The sequence below is a fragment of the Staurois parvus genome, unplaced genomic scaffold, assembly GCF_062004578.1.
Source record: "Staurois parvus isolate SC_StPar_1 unplaced genomic scaffold, SC_StPar_1.0 ptg000173l, whole genome shotgun sequence".
Lineage (NCBI taxonomy): Eukaryota > Metazoa > Chordata > Amphibia > Anura > Ranidae > Staurois > Staurois parvus.
Genome location: NW_028317969.1, coordinates 3,038,652 through 3,061,212, shown reverse-complemented (window position 1 = coordinate 3,061,212; position 22,561 = coordinate 3,038,652). Strand labels below are relative to the sequence as shown.

The 22,561-nt window shown below is 41.8% G+C and overlaps 1 protein-coding gene across 2 annotated transcripts in view; it reads right to left on the bottom strand.

The window, feature by feature from the left end:
* The window catches only part of DLG2 (discs large MAGUK scaffold protein 2), a 2,035,798-nt gene that overhangs the window by 1,726,936 nt on the left and 286,301 nt on the right, over nucleotides 1-22,561 (bottom strand). For both annotated transcript variants that reach the window (XM_089676759.1, XM_089676760.1), the window contains exon 4: nucleotides 5,579-5,671. In XM_089676759.1, coding sequence (XP_089532885.1) covers nucleotides 5,579-5,671 — 93 coding nt within the window. The remainder of the gene's footprint in view (nucleotides 1-5,578; nucleotides 5,672-22,561) is intronic.

Genomic DNA, 22,561 nt, shown 5'->3' with positions numbered 1-22,561 from the left:
AGCCCCCATGTGCAGAACCTTACATTTATCAACATTAAACCTCATTTGCCACATAGTTGCCCTTCAGAGAGCTCCGCTTGTGTGAACAAGCCCTTACAGTACTTTGTTAAAATAAAGATTTTTTTATCAACTAGTTGGTGAAATGCGACTGAGGGACCATTCCTGCAGGTTGGAGAGCAGAGCTGAAGCTATTTTAGATTAGCTGGTTTAGTTCTGGTCACAGTAAGTTGGCATCCTGTGTGTGATCGGTTGCCATTTTTCTGTAGCATATTGTACCCTGACAAGGTGTGTTATGTGATCTGCACCAGTTCACTACATGTCATTTTGGCTGATATCAGTGATAGGCATAGGTATGCACAGCCTATTGCATTAGGGAAGAGTTGTCAAACTGGCGGCCCTCCAGCTGTTGCGAAACTACAAGTCCCATCATGCCTCTGCTTTTGGGAGTCATGTTTGTAACTGTCAGTCTTGCAACGCCTCATGGGACTTGTAGTTTTGCAACAGCTGGAGGGCCGCCAGTTTGACACCCGTGCATTAGGGTGTGCACACCAAAGCTCAAACACACATGCATGTATGTATATCTATACACTGTATATATATGTTGAGGCACTGGTGATATAGCCAGGGCCTCACAGGTTTCCCTTGAGAAGGTTATTTCTCCAGTGCCTTCCAAGGAGATCTCCCCACATCTTTGGCATGCACAATTTCTCAGGTTATTGAAACATATTCTATAAAGAGCAGTGCATGTGCTGTATGAACTGCTATTGAAAAGAATAATGCCCTATAAGCTAAGCTTCAACAGCAGATGCAAGTGGAAGAACAGGTGCCAATGTCATTGAAGGGCCGGCAAAAAATAAGGAAGACAGCATCGGCTGCTGATAATTTATTTTTTTTAAATGGCAGTGCAGTTTTCAAATGCAGGGGAAAGAACAGACCGTAAAGACTGCAGAAGACATAAAAGAATATCAATAGCTATTGTCAGTTGTATTGTGGGAAGGGGGGGGATGTGACTGATTTAAGGGAAATCTGTATCAGAGGTGGCCCTTCTTGACTTATTAGAAAATGCTAGTTGCCAAATGAAGTTCCTTGCTGCTCATTATGTGGCCCAAAGGCTCCAGCAGTCCTTAATCAACATCCAAAAAAAATTAGCACAATGGACATGACTTACTATTAATTTTATGAGTCCCTTGTGCTTCTGGCTCCAACATTCTTTGAAATCGACCTCCTTTTTTTCCCCCTACCCCCCTCACCGTAATCTTCCAGTACTCCAGGAGTTAATAGTGCAGACGGATCTGTGACAGACACTCACCATAAGGGCGTGACTATGCCCAACTGCCCTTTCTGCTGTTCTCTATGGAAAGAAACTGAAAATCTATGATTGCTATAAAAGGATACTAGAACAGGAAAACCAAAATCCAGGACCTGGATATGAACCTGGGACCTCTGCTGTTTCTGGCAGTAATGCTTCTTGCTGAGCCACCTGAAATGCTGGACAGATCCCTTTTGATTCATTAGACAATTTTGCTTTGTTCCTTGTACTCTTGAGCTTTTCTTGAACTTCTTGCACTCTGAACTTTGAGCTCTTTGTTCCTCCCATTAAATTCCTGATTTTAGCCATGTATTTGCACTTCCTGTTTGCCAAAATATTGCGCTCTCTTTAGCCAATATCTCACTTTTGTCACTCCTGCTGCCACCTGTATATTTGCTACTACCCATTACCAACCTTTGGTTTGTTGCTGGACTACACTTCTCCATGATCCCAATCTGCAACCACGTTACCGACCTTTGGCTTGTTCCTTGACTAAACTTCTACATGATCCCAACCTGCAACCACATGTTACCGATCTTTGACTTGCTTGCTGGCTATGCTTCTGCTTGATCCCTACCTGCTATATCAGCTACTGGACTTCAGCTTGCTCACTTTCTGGTGGGGAGATCCTGAGGATCGTGACCTTGCTTGCTTGACTACACTTCTCCATGATCTCAATCTGCAAACACGTTACCGACCTTTGGCTTGTTTCTTGACTAAACTTCTACTTGATCCCAACCTGCAAACACATGTTACCGACCTTTGGCTTGCTTACTGGCTATGCTTCTGCTTGATCCCTACCTGCTATATCAGCTACTGGGCTTCAGCTTGCTCACCTCCTGGTGGGGAGATCCTGAGGATCATGACCTGGTACTAACACACAACAAAACCCATCTCCACCATCAAGAGCTCTGAATACAATTTTATACTTAGACCGTGCACATCTGGTGAGCCCACATCATCTGCCAGGGTGACCTGCTTGTATACTTATCCTGCTGGTCGGTGAGAGCCTTTGTATTGCTATAGCTACTGATCTCTGAGCCTGACTCTAGACTGTGACAGTTACAACACAGGAGCAAACAAGCTTGTTGGGTATCCTGGGTGATGTCACTGACCAAATATGCTTATGACCTATTTGGCCAATGATGTCACCCAGTGTTCCCAGATGGTTTGTTTACAAACAGCATCCAGCCTGGATCTGTCATTTTTCAGTCATAGTGCAGCAGGGCAAGATCATTGGACACTGGGTCATCGTTGCAGTGGGTCATCGTGATAGATGCTGTATCTATATCACTAGATGAAGTGATAAACGATAGATCTACATCACAAAATATTATTTATATTTTCTTTGAATAAAAATGTTATCACTTTATGTGTGTTTATTTGTTTTTGACATTCAGAAATGAGTAATAAGGGATACTCATGTACCCTGTGGAGGGATATCTGGGGCCCTTTATTCATAAAGGAGTTTCCAAGAATTCCCCCCCTGCAGACCCCTACATCCTACTGAGTCATCAGATGTGAGGAGTGGACAAGGTGCTTTGCAAGGTGGAAGATATAGCCTGGTTCAAGAAGGGAGGGATGCATGCTCTCTGCTCTTTTTTCTTGACCACCTCTCTTCTAGCAATATTGTACACTGCCTGCGGTGCATGTGCTGTGCAGTGTACACTTTTGGACCATTCATGGTAACTGTAACTATCTGTGCTTATGAGAGTTATTGCATCAGTTACATCTTGAAGCTCCAGAAGACTTTCTGTACATCTGGTAAGCCCTTTTGTCTATAAGAATACAATAAATAGAAGCATCAACTTCTCTGACTTGGAGCTTTGCTCCCACTTCCCACATGCACCTCAATGGTCAATGGTCAACGCACTGGTTTGACAGGTTTGTTGTCAGCAAGCATGGAGCTCCAAGTTGGGAATGTTCAGGCCTTTATTTACTGTTGCCAGGTGACCTCCTAAGACATTTTTAATTTAAGATGATACTTTATGCCACTTAAAATGGACATGAGCTCAAAAAGGGAATTCACTTTGTTGTTTGGAAATGTTACGATACCTAAGCTGTAGGTCTGTCCACCAACATTCCCCAGGGCCTGCCCACTGGCCATCCCACCAAATCCCCCCACTGGCCATCCCACCGAGTCCTTCAGTGTTCCCACTTTTTATTTAAACACTCTTACAACCTAATATACAACTTAATATATCCTCCATCCCTCCTCTTCCTCCTCTAGTCCCATCTCCTCCTTCTTCAGTCCCATCTCCTCCATCCCATGTCCTCTCTCTTTCTACATCCTAAGTCCTCCTACTCCTCCAGTACCATCTCCCCCATCCTATGTCCTCGTTCACATAGGTGCTGTGGCCTGTACAAAGTGTATCAGTGTTTTTTTTTTTTAATGTGGCTATTTCTCTATGGAGGCAGCCTATGTTATGCTTTGGGGACACAGCAGCTGTACAAACACAGCTCCAGGTTGTAATTTGACAGGCGTGTGGATGCAGTTGTATAACTCCAAACACAGTATGCATTCGGGGCCACTCACCTGAAAGTGCACACTTATCAAATTAGGACCTGCGGCTGTGCTAATACAGCCACTGCATCCTCATAGAGTAACAGGCAGCTCCAACAAACTGCTCATTCACAATGTATGGGTCAGAGAACTCAAGTGAATTAAAAAAAAATGTAAATTGTTCTTCTAAAATTCTTTAAAAATGATTTATTTACAATGTTTCAAAAATATTTTTTACAATGTATTTTTTTCATTTTAAAAATTATCCTTTACAATTTTTTTTTACAACTCTGTTGGGAAAGGGGGGGGTGTTCTTTGGTGAGATATCAGGTGTCTTGTATCCTTTGATACAACGAAAGGAATTGAAGGCACATTCTGCAATTCCTATTTCTGTAGCCTCAACCTCACTGCAGATTAATGAACAGGAGACAGAGGCTCCTCTTCAATTATAAACTGAAGCATAGTAAACACAGAGTACTATGCTCAGTTATCAATGGACACAGAAGCAATCAGTAGTGATCGCACACTATGTCCATTTATTCACTAAAGGAAAGGTCTGTTAAATTACATATTTACCAGCCCCTTCCTTCCTCACAGATGCACCTGTCTACCCAAAGCCGCTGGTTGGACAGGGAAGCTGGCAGAGCTGCTGGGGGGCTTGGGTACACGGGGGGGGGGGGCACATATAAGAAAATCTGATGTAGGCAGGACAGGGAGGGGGAATGGTGCAGTGGGGTGGGAGGCTATTATAGGAACTATGCCCTGTGTGTCTTTTCCTCCAACAGCTAGAAGGCAGAGGAAGGGAGAGGGGGAGAAACCAGCTTTCAGCTGCTGCAGAAAGCCTCACAGGGATATGTTACTGTAATTAACCCCCGCCTCGCTGAACCAATCCCCCTCCCTCTCCGGGCCCCCCTGTGTTCCCAGGCCTCCTACAGGAGGACTAGTGGTACCCCCCCCCGTCACTGGCCCTTGGATTAGGATTTGGTGAAGTCACTACTGTGCTGCTCATTGTTCTCCTTGCTGGAGAGGGAGCTGTACCTGAGGACCTGCAGTGCAAGGATCCCCCTGCTTAATTTGTGTTTCCTTTATTACTGCTGCTGTATCTTTGTGTTTCCTTTATTACTGCTGTTTTTGATCATTACCTTACCAGTCATCAGATCACCATTCATCAGCAAAGCCCTATTCCTTCACTAGGGTGGTCACCTCCATACAGAGACACAGTACAGATCATAAGTCAGTAATGAAAAAATGATCAGCTGCAGGGAGACCATAGCCAAGACTAGTGACTAGACCTTTGCCATACACATGACGTTTTTGGGCACAGTTTCCACATTACAAGCTCTGTATAAGCAATGCACTTTCCTAAAGTGCTATGAATCTTGACAGGTTTACTTTACCCTAAGGTTCTAGTGTATTTTTGAACTGTAGATCTGAGTAAAAACATAGACCTTGCAGCTGAAGGTTTCTGGATTGGGGAAATAAGCACAAAGCTCTCAATTACACTCAGCTCAGCTGGCGCACAGAACTCGCAATCCCGAGGCTCTTCTTTAATTCACTAAACATGCTAAAAACTTTCATTATTGAAAAAGCAACGCCTAGGTACATCTCCCTGCCTGCTACTTCCAGTATTGCACATAATTGCTACAAAGTAATAGGTGAACTTTAAAAGCAACAAAAGGACATTAGGAAACACACAAAAACATTGGCGCAAAGGTCCTCAGGTGATACCATAAGCAGCTTGTTAGGAAAAAAAGCTTTTACAGTACCAGTCTCTTTGCAGCAGTGGAGTCAGATGCATTATTCTCTGTATTTGGATCTTCACTCGTTGTGTATTCATTAGAGCCATTGAGAGCTTCCAGCTAAAAAGAAAACAAAAATAATAAAAATGAATATTAATAAAACAAAATCCAGTGGAGCACCCTATGCATCCAAATTGAAAGCAAAACATAACCCCCTTGTAATTTCAGAACAGAAATCTTATAGTGTGTGAATAGATATATTTTATGTTAAGTGCATGTATGCTAAGTAATGTGTAAGTGTAACACTTCCAGGTATTTATACCCCTCAAAAAAATTACAGTTTTCCTTGATTTATACAAATATCTAAAAGCTGATTCTATCATTGGCAAAAAATGATTCAGTCTTAGTTTGCTTAAAAAGACACACGGCCACTCAATGAATTTGGGCAAAAAGTGGTTCAGTATTAAATAACGTAAGGGGTTCTTTACTGATAGAGGAGTAAGGATGTGGAACTCCCTTCCACAGTTGGTGGTGTCAGCAAGAAGTGTCCATATATTAAAAAAAAGTTTAGCTGGTCACCTTAACAAACAGAATATACAGGGATATGGTAATTGGTAAGGACATAATCACACACACACTGACTCGGGTGGAACTGGAGGGGATGGTGTCTTCAACCTTAGCAACTAGGTAACTAAGAAACTATGTAACCAGGGGTGTCCCTAGGGTTGGTGTCACCCGGTGCTGGAACACTTGGTGACACCCCCTGCGACGATCCCCGCAGGATGGACTGTTGGCTTGCTTTAAAACTTACCTTTTCGTGGAACTCGAGGAAAAATCAGTTAACCCCATATAGGTTGCAAGCCGACCATCCCCGCAGCATGGATTGGATCTGCGGATTGGGGAGGATAATGGATCTGACTCCGATCCATTATGCTCAACCCGCAGATCCGATCCATCCTGCGGGGATCGTCGGCTTGCATTAAAACTTACCTTTCTATGGAGCGGGTCCGGTGTCACCCCATGCAAAAGGTGTCACCCGGTGTGGTGCGCACCCCCCACACCTGCCTAGGGACGCCCCTGTATGTAACTATGCTTTTCACCCTGTGGGAACCCTTACAAGCATTCTAACAATTCTCCAAAATTGCATCCACAACTAAAATTAAAAAAAAAAAAAAAGTTTGGGCTTTAGATACACTTTAACCATTTGAGGCTCTATTCCTGTATACTCCTTATGGAATAATTTTTACATTTCTGCTATGAACCTATTGGGTAAAAATGTTCTCAATGCTTTTATGACACTGAAGTAATACATAATATATACATAACGTAATACATAAGTAATACATAACTCTGGAATTCATAAAGACTGGCTCAGAACGATTTTGCAAAAGTGTCTCTCGTGTTCTAAAAGTAGTTCAGAATGATCCAAATGCATGTATCTGTCAAGAACCTGTACTTGAATTTGGCGCATGCTGTGCCACTTATAGAGTGCACGAGTGGCACTTTCGCAAAATCTGTTTGCGCCAGTTTCTCTCTCTGTACGCTTGGTCTTAAAGCGGTAGTAAACACTTGGCGACTTGTACCTACAGGTATCTTATAATAAAGCTTAGTATAGGTACAAGGAATATCTCCTAAACATGCTCAGTCTAGGAGCCAAAATCGCAGCACAGCACTCTGAACGAACGACATGCTCAGTAAGCCATCCATTCAGAGTGCTGTGCTGCGATTGTGGCTCCCAAACGCATGTTCAGGAATGACCTCATTGTGGCTTGGTTATTCTAATACTCATAGCCTGCAAACCCAGAAGGAAGACCGGGTGAAGATGGAGGCACTGTCAGCGGTGGCAGCCTGCCACTGGAGGGTTTCTTTTTAAAAACTTCCCGATCGGCCATTGTATATAAACGGCCGGACGGTGGCACTGCAGGGTCGGGTGGCCGTTTATAAAAGGCCTCCCAGCACCCTGCTTGTGCACGCAGCACCGCGATCCGGTGCCTGCTGTGTCCTCCGAACACAGTGAAACACCGATCGTCGGACGGGACCTCCGTACGAGGTCCAGGTCATGTGATCACTGATTGGCCAATCAGTGATCACATGCAAAGTAGTAAGCAAGATGTCACTTGTGACATCATTGCTTACTACGTGTGAAATCTGTGAATGATCACAGAGGTCACATGGTACAAGGCTATTCACAACAGCCTACTACCAAGTGACAAGCTGTGACCAATCACAGCTCACTCAGTAGTTCTCAATGGCTGCAAGAATGCAGACAGAGAGAAAGAGAAATGATTGCTTTTACATCCTATATGAGTGTAAAAGCAACTAGTGTAAAAAAAAAAAAATCTTCATCACCTCCCAAAAGTAGTACAGCGTCACCATGGTGACCCTGTACTGCTAGGGTGACAGTATGTAAAAAAAAATAAATAATAATATAAAAAAAATAAAAATGTAAAAGAAAATGTTTAAAAATTATAATTTTTTGGTTATAAACTAATTTGGCTTATTTTTTTTTTTACTAAAAAGATAAACGGAATAAATTTTGGCCAAGATTTATGATGAAATAATATTTATTTGCAAAATTTTATAACAAAAACACTTTTTTTCAAAAATTTTTGGACATTTTCATTTACATAGCAAAAAAAATAATAATCCCAGCGGTGAATAAATACCACCAAAATAAAGTTTTATCTGTCTCAAAAAAATGGTAAAAATTCATATGGGTACAGTGTTGCATGACCGCGCAATTGTCATTCAAAGTGTAATAGCGCTGAAAGCTGAAAATTGCCCTGGTCAGGAAGGGGGTAAAAGTGTCCGGACTGGAAGTGGTTAAGGTAAGTCTTTCATAAAGTGTTGGTATGCAATGCATACTAGCACATTATGCCATCAACTTGCAGGGGTAAGTTTTTTTTATTTATAGACTTTACTATTGCCTTAAACAGCTCCACTTTCATAAGATGCAAAGGGGTTTATTTACTAAAGCTGTGTAAAATCTGGTGCAACTGTAGCACTGCCCTTTTAGGAGTTGTTGAAGTCTTGAGTCTTCCTATAATCCTGCACAGCCAGGCAACACATATTTTCTCATAGACTTGCATTCAGGAGTCAGTGACCAGTCCTTGAGCTTTGTTTTTGTGATTTTATTAGGGGATTGTAACTTGGATAGAGTAAGGAGTGTATGGGATGCCCAATGAGAAACTTAGGACAACTTCCTGGAACTATTTACAGGTGTTTACAGCAAAACGGTCACTTTTGGAGAGCTAGCCAGTGTCTCCTGTAGTACCACCCCAGACCCTAGATCAGCGGTGGTGAACACGCCGCAGTGGGCACACAGAGCCCTCTCTGTCGGCATGCGAGCCATGTCGCCCCAGCAGCCAGAGTATTGGATAACAGCACACATAGGGGCTATGCGCATGCTTGGAAAGGAGTAGCGGCACCAGGGATGATGTCACAAGCCGCGACTCATTAGTCGCAACTTGTCCGAGCTTTAGTATGGCTGGTCAGTGCGCTGCCAAGGGTATATATATATATATATATATATATATATATATATACTGTATATATATATATTGGACTGGCTGTGAGTTTTAATACATTCATTTTTATTAACACAAGATTTTAGATTTGGTCAGTGGAACTTTGCCCCCCTTGTGCTGGTGGTCAGTGGAACTTTGCCCCCATTGTGCTGCTGGTCAGTGGAACTTTGCCCCCCTTGTGCTGGTGGTCAGTGGAACTTTGCCCCCCTTGTGCTGGTGGTCGGTGGAACTTTGTCCCTTTGTGCTGGTGGTCGGTGGAACTTTGCCCCCTTGTGCTGGTGGTCAGTGGAACTTTGCCCCCTTGTGCTGGTGGTCGGTGGAACTTTGTCCCTTTGTGCTGGTGGTCAGTGGAACTTTGCTCCCCTTGTGCTGGTGGTCAGTGGAACTTTGCCCCCCTTGTGCTGGTGGTCAGTGGAACTTTGCCCCCTTGTGCTGGTGGTCGGTGGAACTTTGCCCCCTTGTGCTGGTGGTCAGTGGAACTTTGCCCCCTTGTGCTGGTGGTCAGTGGAACTTTGCCCCCTTGTGCTGGTGGTCGGTGGACAAAAGATGTTAATGTATAGGTTGTTTTTTTCTAAAATAAAACCTCAGTATTCAGGTTTAATTGCAATGTTGGCACTTTGCGATAAATAAGTGGGTTTTGGGTTGCAGTTTGGGCACTCGGTCTCTAAAAGGTTCGCCATCACTTCCCTAGATACTCCTTATCCAGCTGTTCTGGGTGAATCCCCGAGCAGGGGATCCAGTGTCTGCCATATGAATGGTGAAACAGTCCTGGGTGGCAGGCTAATCCAGTTAACATTTCACTATCTAGCCCAGGGGGTGCAGGTCTTCTCACTCAATTCTTTTCCTGTGCCTGGTGGGTCGGTGGCTGCTACCAGGGCTTTTATCTGGGCCACTTCTTCCCTGCCTCCCAGGTGGTCCTCTCTTAGGGGCTGGTGAAGTCCCGAGCTTTCCTCCTTCCAAGGTCCTTTGCCTGTAAGTGAGCCCCTCTCCATGTCGGCCCTCTCACAACCTCCTGTCTTCCAGCCTTACATCCTTTTCAACTCTCCTCCTCCCCACTGCCTCCTGCTGAGCATGCTCTGTTACTCTTAAAGGATGTGCTGGCTCCATGCCAAGCCTCCTGTTGGGGATTGGCAAGAACCCTCCAAGAGTATAGATCAGCCACTCCTCAGATCCACCCACTGCTTCTTGATCTTTCTCTAAATTTTTAGAGCAGGGGCAGGGGCGGACTGACCATTTGGAAACTCGGGCACTGCCCGAGGGCCTGGGGACAGTAGGGGGCCCCATAAGATACCCCTGGTACCTTTTTCATAGGCTTTTTTGAGTTTGGGCAAGGACACAGGGGCCCCATGAGTTGTCAGTCCGCCCCTGAGCAGGGGGAAATTCCAGAGGGCTGGTCTGTAGAGCCTCTCAGCTCTAACCACAATTTGACCCCTGCTAGCTATCACACCCAGGCTGCTACTCAGCCTTCCTAGCTAACAATTAGAGTCTAGCTCCCCCTAGCTGACTAGGTGGGTGCTACACCACTCTGCATAGAAATCAATCAGCTTCCAGGTCTTATTGCCAAAGCTTAACTGAACAAGCTGAAGTTAGAAGCTGATTGTCTACCAAGAATTCACCCCCCACAATGTTTTCTTTAACAAACAAATGGAAATAGGGTGCAACAAAAGACCTTGTGTACTGTCTCAAACACATGTATTGGAAATTATTCAGTTTTGTACTCACAGTTGAATAGGTTGAAAAATACTTTATGTTAGCCTTGATATCCTAGAAATGGTTACCTATCATAGGTTTTAAACATATGATTGGCTTTTGTTACCAGGATTTCAAGGCTGAGTTAAAGCATTATTTAACCTGTTCAATTGTGTATGCAAACATGACTTTTCATTTCCAATACATGTGTTTAAGATAATACACAAGGTCATTGTGCTCTTGCTCATTGCAGTCGTGGTTTTCCCTCTACTATTTGGAGTAACAAGACCTTGTTATTCCTATTTGTATGAATAAATCACCTGGATATAAAGCAGCCTTTATTAACCTTTTTAACAAAGAGAAACCCCTGAAATAATTTTTAGGTCTCAGAGGAACCCCTGCAGAAGCCAGTTTATTGGGGATCAGGGGGAAAATGCTCCTTACATTTGTGGCAAGTGAATCGAATGTTCCCTTAACAGTGCTGGTCAAAATGCCACCCTAACAAACAGCTAAAAAGATCATAAAGATGTCATGCCACTAGCTCTGTCAAATGGTGCTGGACCCAAAACACTGCAGGCACCATCAAATGAGAGGTCAATCAGCCTCAGCTCATGGAAGCCCTAGCAACAACCGGAAGCCTGGTTGAAAAGGGTTGATCTAAAGTCTATTCTCAGTAAGAGGGTTCATGTTTTGACATACGGACTACTGATAGTGTGCATTGATACATTTTTTTTTCTTTTGTATATTGTTTTTTCCCCCAGTTTGACCATTGATAGTTTTAACCGCTTCCCGACTGCCCTATAGCAGAACTACCACTACAGGGTGGCAGGGCTGCTCAAAATCACGTATATATATATATATATATATATGTGATTTTGTATTGCAGGATAGGACCCTTCCCACGCCGCAATTGGCGGCTACAGCTGTTGATCACCGGGTCCAGGCCAGAGATTCCCCGCCGGCACCTAGTGATCACAGAGGAATACTGACAGAGGAGAGGCCTGTATATAAACAATACAGAGCTCTCCCCTGTCAGCACCAGCACGCTGCTTTGTATCGCTCTGCATAGAAAAATTACACAGTAAGGCACCCACAGACAAAATAGTAAAACAGCACACAGTTAACCCTTTGATCACCCCAGATGTTAACCCCTTCCTGCCCAGTGTCAGTGCTTTTAATTAGCACTAATCACTGTATTAGTGCCAATGGAGATGTCAGTGGCAGTTAGTCAGTTCCCCCCAGTGTCAGAATGCCCGCCGTTGCTGATCGCCGGCATTACTAGTGTAAAATTAAAAAAAAAATTCCAGTATATATTCCTCCATAACGATACTATAACGATACTATACTATAACGATACTATAGTATAACGATACTATAACTGTCACGTAAACCTATTGATTTACATTTTTTGGAATTTTTTTAGCAAAGACATGTAGCAGAATATATTTTGGCCTAGATTTATGACGAAATTTGATTTTTTTTTTTACTGGATATGTTTTATAGCAAAACGTCAAAAATCTTTTCTTTTTTTTCAAAATTGTTGTTTTTTTTTGTTTACAGCGCAATAAATAAAAACGCAGAGGTGATCAAATACCACCAAAAAGAAAGCTCTATTTGTGGGAAAAAACGACAAATTTCATTTGGGTGCAGCGCTGCATGACCATGCAATTGTCAGTTAAAGTAATGCAGCGCCGTATCGCAAGAAATGTCCTGGTAAAGAGAGCAAGTGGTTAAAGCAACTAGTGTTACATTAGTTTAAAAGTTTTAAATGTTTGGTTTGTCAAGTTTATAATGTTACTAGACTCAATGCACATTAGCTTTTTTTTTTTAAGCCCAAAAATTGCTGGAAAACACGTTGGATAAAAAATGCTGGTAATAGCGAATTAGCATTCAGAAGTGTTTGGGAGCGTTAGCGTTTTATTATTGTTTTTACAGTACATGTACAGAAAAAAAAAGCTAGAAAAATGCTGTTAGATGCGTTTTAGTAGTGTTTAGCAGCGTTTAGGAGCATTTAGCATTTTTTTCTGCTGGAAAAACGCTCCAAAAAACTCTACAAAAACAAATTTTTTTCTAGATGCTGAATCTCAAAAAAGCTAATAGCCTAAAGTAGTGTACATGGACACATAGGATAACATAGGATAACACTACTTAGCTTCTAGGAGCAGAAAAAATATGCTGATAACAGGAGCTTAAAAAAAAACGCTAGTGTGCATGGAGAATAAAAGTAGGTTTGTGGTAGAGTGCATTAGTTACACATCAAATAAAGGATTTTTCTTTTATGTATATTTTATAATGTTACCATACAATACTGAAAAAGCAAAACAAATAAAATCACAAAATATTCACTTATGAATGTTGAAATGAAAAGTAAAAAAATCTTCTAAAAAATAGCTAACGGCAGATTCTAGTTTGTGGATTGAAAATCTACATTGACTGAGAAAAAGAACAATCCTGTCTAGGCCACATGCAAGGATTTTCATAAATGTTATTTTAGATTCTTACTCACTTCTGTTTTCTAGGTACTAGGACAGTCCATGGGGTGTCCATCCTGCGGCCCAAAATGGCTATGAATGAAGCCCAACCAGGGGCGGACTGACAACTCATGGGGCCCCTGGGCAGTAGGGGATCATGGGGCTCCTGTGTCCTCACCCACACTCAAACCACACCCAAAAAAAGCCTATGAAAGGTACCAGGGGAATCTCATGGGGCCCCCTGCTGACCCCGGGCCCTCGGGCAGTGCCCGAGTCCATGAATGGTCAGTCTGCCCCTGAGCCCAACTTACTTAAAAATGAGATTTTTTATTTTTGTAAAAACGTGTTTACGCTTAGCGAACATATGCTGCTGAAAATTGTTTTGACAGTGTCTCTTTACTGGACTTTATACGTTTTATCTTTCCAAATCACGCCTTATTCATGTCATCCATTTTCGGCAGCACCTATATTTGGGAGCAACACAAAGGGCAAAATTAGGACCCAAATATCTGATGAGCACCTTGAGAATTCATAGAGAATTGCTACTCCATCCATCCAACCAGATATTGATGTGTTCGTTTATCAAAAACAGTGTCAAATATCACACTAGATTTATGTTACCCTCTTGTACTTTTATAATAAAAAATATTGCAAAAAAAATGTAGTTGTATTACTCACAAAGGTATACTATCTATATCAGTTACATAGTTAGTCTGGTTGAAAAAAGACAAAAGTCCATCCAGTTCAACCAAAAAAAAAAAGTTATAATCCTATTCCCACAGTTGGTCCAGAGGAAGGCAAAAAAACCAGCAAAGCATGATCCAATTTGCTCCTGCAGGGAAAAAAAATTCCTTCCTGATCCCCCGAGAGGCAATCGGATATTCCCTGGATCAACTTTACCTATAAATGTTAGTATCCAGTTATATTCTGTGTTATATATCAGAGTTCATTAACTTGTGATCTGCCTGACTTTTTCTGCTCATCAGCTATCCTTATTGTTAGTGTATATTATGTGTGGCCCAAGACAATTCCTCTTCTTCCAATGTGGCCTAGGAAAGTCAAAAGGATGGACACCCCTTCTCTAAACCTTTAGACTGCTAACTGAGAGGGCCTGTCTGCTCTATGACTAGTGTCAATAGGCTTTTGTTTGAGATAGATCTTATTCTTCCCCCTTAGAGGGCCTGTTCACACTGGTACATTGTGGTCACCAATGCATGTTGAACGTGCATTATTGTGCATTTTCTGCACACTACATTAGGATACCCATTTTTTTTTTAAGGACCAGACCATGCCAAAGATGCCACATGCCCCATTTTTCTCAGTACAATGCACAGATCATTCACATCTGTGTGCTGTGACGTGTTACATTGCATGTGTGCTATGGCACATTGTGTCATTGTCTTGGCGTGCAATTCAAAATGAATGGCAAAGCACTGCACTGCAATACACAAGGTGCTGTGTGCTTGTGGTAATGCATGGTAAAATGTGTTTTACAGTGTAACACAATGCACTGATGTGAATAGACCCACTGATTTACTGAAACTGGAGAATGCTAAATTTGATGCAGTGCTACATAGAAACCAATCAGCTTCCAGGTTCCAGGCATGCAATGCCAAGCTGCGGTTTCTAAAGCGAACAAAATCCTCTCTTGTAGTAAAACAGGTATAGACTCCAGAGAGAGAGATATCATATTACCCCGGTACAAATCATTAGTAACACCTCATCTGGAATATGCAGTTCAGTTTTGGGCACCAATTTACAAAAAGAACATTGGGGAACTGGAGAAAGTACAGAGAAGGGCAACCAAACTAATAAGAGGCATGGAGGAGATCAGCTATGAGGAAAGATTAGAGGAACTGAATTTATTTATTCTCTCTTGAGAAGAAGAGATTAAGGGGGGATATGATCACCATGTATAATACATAAGGGGGGATATGATCTCCATGTATAAATACATAAGGGGGGATATGATCACCATGTATAATACATAAGGGGGGGATATGATCTCCATGTATAATACATAAGGGGGGATATAATCAACATATATAAATACATCAGTGGTTCATATAGTGAACTCGGTGTAGAGCTATTCACCCTGAGGTCATCACAGAGGACAAGGGGGCACTCTTTATGTCTGGAGGAAAAGATATTTAATCTCCAAACACGGAAAGGTTTCTTCACAGTGAGACCTGTGAAAATGTGGAATAGACTCCCTCAAGAGTTGGTTCTGGCCAGCTCAGTGGATTGCTTCAAAAAAGTCCTGGATTCTTTCCTAGATACACAGAATATAACTGGATACTAACATTTATAGGTAAAGTTGATCCAGGGAATATCCGATTGCCTCTCGGGGGATCAGGAAGGAATTTTTTTCCCTGCAGGAGCAAATTGGATCATGCTTTGCTGGGTTTTTTTGCCTTCCTCTGGATCAACTGTGGGTATAAGATTATAACTTTTTTTTTTATGGTTGAACTGGATGGACTTTTGTCTTTTTTCAGCCAGACTAACTATGTGACTATGAGGTTTTATTGTCAAAGCTTAACTGAGTAAACTGAAGTTAGAAGCTGATTGGCTGCCATGCACAGCTGCACCAGATTATGAGTGCTCCAGTTTTAGTAAATCAACCCCTAAAGTCTAATGAATACGCAAACAGTTTGAATAAGGTCATATGCACATTGGAAAGAGGTCAGCTGCAACTGTTAACGAATTCTAAATTATCTCAAAAGTGTCCCAAAATCATGCCCACAATAACCACATAGTAAGTGCCAGTGTTGTGAAAAGAGAAGGCCTGTATCGTGGCATTCCTCCAGGCGTGCAGTACCTCCCCAAAGTCAAAACACTCATTGCAGAAAACCTATAGATACTGCTGGTGCAGCCTGAGCTTTTAACTGAAGTTCTGGAAAATGCAACTAGCTGGCACCAAGGTTTCTTAGAGAATTTCATACAGCCTGCAAATTAGTAGGGAAGGGAACATTGTAAAATAAAATTAAAAATAGCCTTCATATACATTACATAATTCTTTTTAGAAGGAGTGGAGTTTTCCTTTAAATACAAATCTAATGAGCTCCCCAAGACATTGAAGGCTCGTTTTTTTTCTTGTCACCATGGTAACAACAATGGGAAAATTCTGGCAATTAGACAATTTGGAAGCTGACAACTCAAGAACAAATTATTTGTTTCTGCCTTGTTATTATAGAGAACCCCATAGAGGAGAAGAATTGATCGTAGAGCTCTCATGTGACTGGCCTCATGTGAATTTCTCTTCCGACTCAATTTTTTTCACCTTCAAAGGTGGTGGCATCATTAGGTGAGCTAAGTTGTATCTCTCTGACAGTGTGTCATCTTCATTACAGATAAGTGGGTGAATGTGAATGGAATTTTAATTCAAAATTAATTTTCCTAGTACAGATTGATCTCAGGGTTGAAGTGCTGATGCTGGTTGCAGAAGATTTTTGTAGGCACCTTCAGAGCATTTTCAGAATGGTCAGCTCAGCAATTGCTTCATGCTTCCCCAGTTTGGGTTTGCTCTAAAGTGAACCTGTTAGGTTCTAACAAAAAAATCCTAAAGCAAGCTCCTTCCGATAGAAGAACTCCTCCACTCTTCTCTCCAGTGGCAGATGTCTTCTACCTTCTTTGTCATCCAGCACTGCAGCCTCTGTAAGTCCCTTTGGCATTCAACACTTTTAGTAGTATTGGATACCTGAGTACCCCGCTGTGTGCCAAGATTCCATCCACAGCAGTGATGTAGGAGAAAATAGTTAGACAGAGGTTCTATGTCCTATATGCCCACATCCTAAGAATTATACAAAAGATGCAAAATAAATTGACAAAAGGGACTTTAACCACTTAAGCTCCGAAAGATTTTAACCCCCTCATGACCAGAGCATTTAACTGGTCATGCAACACTGTACCCCCCAAAAAATGTATATAATTTTCTTTTACGCAAATAGAGCTTTCTTTTGGTGGTATTTGATTACCAATGGGATTTTTATTATTTCAATGAAAAAAGACTGAAACCGGGTTAGATGTATTAGATGTATAATGTCAATCCCCAAAATGGTATATCACGGAACTCACCACCACCACAATGAGAATTATCCCATTAGACTTAGTTGTAGAGACACATGGAGGCAGAGCTTCGACATATCTTATATGGGAATAACTGATCCTAATAGGCAGAGGCAATGTATTACTCATATATCTAATGAAACAATATTCAAGGTTTCTAATAACTCAGCCGCTTATGCAAGATGAAAGAATCAAAACTTCAATTAGGAATCAGAGAGAGTCCTGCCACGCTTATAATGGTTGTGCTACGGAAGTGAGTTCTTAGGAACGTAGTCCTGACTGAACATCAATTGACTGGTGAAAACACAAGGAAGACCAATCAGTAAAGGAGGTGCGCTCTGGTGGATTACTGTTGTCAAACATTAATAATCTTTCAGGTGGAGGTCAGTATAAGGAACATGAATATTGTGAAATTGAACAGTCTCAGCATAGATGTTTCACTCAAGATGAATTTGTTCAAGTTGTCTCCAATTTTGGCCATTCATTCATTCACATTGGCGGATGAGTTAGCTATATAGTGAGATAGCAGTCCACTCTAAACGGTTCATCCAGCGGGGACCATCGGAGGGATAGTTTGGGAAAAAATGCAAAGTAGATCCCACTTACATTACAGATATCACCGTGATCTCAGCGTACTCTGCATTGTGTGTTCACACTCCAACCCGGGAGAGGATCAACACATATCTCACATTCAAATGGCTAACTTCATCTAGAGACAGGCAATCCCACATGGGTATTCAAGTTCCAAATGACCCTGCATCATTCCTTCCGGGTTAAGGCAAATCAGACCTCCATACAACGAGAGCCAACTGAACTCCTTTACTGTAGGTTTATTCATTTATTTATTACAGGTACATATATAGCGCCTTCAAATTACGCAGCTCTTTACATATATATTGTACATTCACATCAGTCCCTAAGGTGTCTAGGTTTGGCAAGCGGTTTCAAATATAGCTTGGAATCGATACAAGGGCCCGGGGCATCCTAGGCAGGAGCTACTGTTGTCGCGTTTTGCCCGTTCACTTTGAACACAGGCTTTGTCAAGACCAGTTGGGGGTGCCCTACACTTCTCAATTTATCTACTCAGTCTCATGACGAGGCAACCTCAGCATTTAATGGTGCCCTTAAAAAGCTCAGCGTCTATCAATCACTCTAATTAAAGTCATATTCATTTAAATACTTAGAGATAACAGTTTCAAATCAATAAACATTGGCCACCTCAAGCAGAGTGTCAACATGGAAAAACAGATCAGCAAATGTTAAACCCACAGAAATATCCCAAGCCACACTCCTAAAACCACATATTAGCTACCACCACATGTAGAGAAGTCGTCTCTGTAAAAGCAAATTTTCTGACCAAAAAATAGTTGAAAGTACACCATATTGTAAATAATGCTAAGCACATTATCTTAGTAAGACACTACACAGGGAGAAACACTCCTAGATTCATCTCATTATTCAGGCCATTTGGGACCAAGGTCCCCAATCTATATATCCAACATTGTTCATGCTGAAGAAGCATCCTATTAAAGTCGCCCCTTCTAGCGGATATTTTTAAGGCAAAGAACCCCTTTACTTTTAAGCCCACAGTTGAACCAGTATGATTTTCTTTGAAATAAAGCACAAGAGGGTTCACTTTTTCCCCCTGTTTTGGATTGCTACTACTCTTAATAGCCCTAAGGTGTTCACTGATCCGGATACATAAAGATCTTTTCATCTTACCTACATAAAATTTCTTACATGGGCATTCGACCATATAGAGTACCCTCTCCGTCGAGCAGTTAATAAAGCTCTTAATGTCATAAACTCTCAAATGATCCGTCCCGGTGAAAAACCTAACAAAAGGGTAAATGGAACAGTGTCCACATGGGAACTTTCCAGTAATGGGTGGTAGCCAACTAGGAGAAGGACTTCTAACAAATTCTGAGTGTACCAGGATGTCTTTTAAATTACTAGCCCTTTTGGCTGCCATAGATGGTTTTGGGCCCACAATTTGGGCGATTGTTGGATTAGAGGTCAGAACAAGCAAGTGTCGGGAGAGTATAGATCTTATCCTACCCCATTGGGAACCAAATCTTGTGATAAATCTGGTAGGGTACTGACCGATGTTTTCATCCCTTTTTGAGGCCTTAGTGGGCTGTTGAAGCAAAGTCCCATGTTCCTTCCTTGCTGCCCGTTTTTTAGCTACCTTCAGTGTCCTGTGTGGATATCCCCGTTCTCGGAATCTTTGATACATGTGATTGGACTCATAACTGAATTCCTCAAACTGTGTACAGTTCCCCCTGATACGGAGGAACTGACCCACCAGGATTCCCTTTTTCAAAGATTGAGGATGATGACTACTTGCAGGAATAAAAGTATTAGCTGATGTTTCCTTCCTAAAAGTTCTAGTATGTAGGGAACCCTCTGCAATAAATATAAAAATTTCCAAAAACGGAATTTCCTCATGATGAAAATTATAGGTCAATCTAATATTACGATCATTGATGACATCATCAATGTACCTGAACCATGCCAAAGCATGGGTCAGGTACAGACTCCCATTTCCCCAGATGTAGACAGGCATATACCGGAACCCATGGGGCACCCATCGAGGTGCCCCATAGTTGTTGATAGTAAATTCCCAAAAATTGGAAAAAGTTGTTGAAAAGTACAAAATCCAGCAGCTCTAAGAAACTCATTTTGGACCCCATAGTCCAAAAAGTAAGTTTCAAGAAAGAAGGCCACAGCCTGTAAACCATATTGATGGGGTATAGAAGTATACAGAGATTCCACATCGATCCCAACAAGAAAGGCCCCCTGGGGGATCTCTAACTCCTATATCTTACAAAGGACATCCCTCGTATCCTGTACATACGAAGGCAAATGTTTCACCATGTCCTTGATAAGATTATCCAGATATTGTCCTACCCTCACCAATGGGCCATTTACCGCCAAAACAATCGGTCTTCCTGGTGGTTTAGTTGGACTTTAGAGTAGTCCAGCAAATACATCAGAAATGTGCTGCGATGCTGTACAGTGCCACATGATTCTGTACAGTTTGCTGCAATAAAATGCAGCATGCACATTTTATCACAGCATGCTGCAGCACAGCTCTGGGTTGCATTGTAGTGTGAATGGGACAAAAAACAAGTGCTTTCTGTGTGTCCTTGCAGTGACAGGCATTTTATAATAAGGTCAAACACCTGTCACCACACCATGTTTGAATTCATTCTGAAGTTTGCAAACTTTGAAGAGAACCCAATAAAGTCGGTGGGGCCAATATGGTAATTTAACTCTTGCCATTTGTAAGGCTAATAAGAAATCTACACCGCGTTCCAAATTATTATGCAAATTCTATTTAAGTGTCACAAAGATGAAATATTTTGTTTTTCAGTGTAACTCATGGATGGCATTGTGTGTCAGGGCTCTTTTGATCACTGAAAACAATCTCGGACACCTGTAATAATTAAATTGGCCGGTGAGCCCAATTTAAGGAAAAACTACTAAAAGGAGGGTGTTCCACATTATTAAGCAGAGCGCCATTTTCAAGCAATATGGGGAAGAAAACGGATCTCTCTGCTGCCGAAAAGAGTGAAATAGTTCAATGCCTTGGACGAGGTATGAAAACATTAGATATTTCACGAAAACATAAGCGTGATCATTGCACTATTAAGAGATTTGTGGCTGATTCAGAGCACAGACGGGTTGGTGCAGATAAAGGCACATTGAGGATGATTTCTGCCAGATCCATGCATCGGATCAAGAGAGCAGCTGCTAAAATACCATTACATAGCAGCAAACAGATATTTGAAGCTGCTGGTGCCTCTGCAGTCCCACGGACATCAAGGTGTAGAGTCCTCCAGAGTCTTGCAACTGTGCATAAACCTTCTATTCGGCCACCACTAACCAATGCTCACAAGCAGAAACGGCTGCATTGGGCAGAAAAATACATGAAGACTAATTTTCAAACAGTCCTGTTCACTGATGAGTGCCGTGCAACCCTGGATGGTCCAGATAGATAGAGTAGTGGATGGTTGGTGGACGGCCACCCTGTTCCAACAAGGCTGTGACGTCAGCAAGGTGGTGGTAGAGTCATGTTTTGGGCCAGAATCATGGGAACAAAGCTGGTCGGCCCTTTTAGGGTCCCCAAAGGTGTAAAGATGACCTCTGCAAAGTATGTGGAGTTTATGACTGACCACTTTCTTCCCTGGTACAGCAGGAAGACCTATTCTTTCCGTACTAAAAACATCTTCATGCATGACAATGCACCGTCTCATGCTGCAAAGAATACCTCTGCATCAATGGCTGTTATGGGGATAAAAGGAGAGAAAGTCATGGTGTGGCCTCCATCCTCCCCTGACCTCAATCCTATTGAGAACCTTTGGAGCATCCTCAAGCAAAAGTTCTATGAGGGTGGGAGGAAGTTTACATCCAAACAGCAGCTCTGGGAGGCTATTCTGACATCTTGCAAACAAATTCAAGCAGAAACTGTCCAAAAACTCACAGGTTCAATGGATGCAAGACTTGTGAAGCTGCTATCAAATAAGGGGTCCTATGTTAAAATGTAACGTGACCTGTTCAAATGTTTAAAAAGTTAAAATGTTGTTAAAAGTTTGATTGAAATAGCTTTTGATTTCAGTAAATATGCTGCAAACACAACAAATGACAATTTTCAGTTCTTTACAACCTATAAAGTGTTTTGAAACTTACTGTGCGGAATAATTTGGAACAGTGCATTGGAAGTGTTTTATGTTTAAACAAATCCTGTTATCATTAGGAGGTTTGTTCAATAAAATGTGAATTGTACTCTTAATAGTTGATAACATGAGAATTATGCTGACTGTTATTTACATCAATTATTTAGGTAAATGAGAAAAATATAATTTGCATATTAATTTGAAACACGGTGTATTGTGAAAACAGAAGACATGTCTCACATAGCCAGGCACTGCTATGTGGGACATGTACCAATGCCAAAAGAAAAAAGAAAAACCAGTATCTCTTCCTGCACATTATTGTCAGTTATCCCTAACAACACAGTGAAAATATGGCTGCTGTGAGCCCACCCTTTTAAAGAAAGAGAGATAGGTTATCCTTTCCTACAAATTATTGGCTCTTGTGAATCAGCTGACCATGGAAAGGGATATGCACTGAATTAGAGTTTGTTTCTTATTCCTGCCAACAAACCTGCCAACTTTTCAGCCAAAGGTTTGCAATTTGCAAACTTCATGAATCCTAGGGATTTGCTACAGACTCAAGGCAGTGGCAAATCTGCA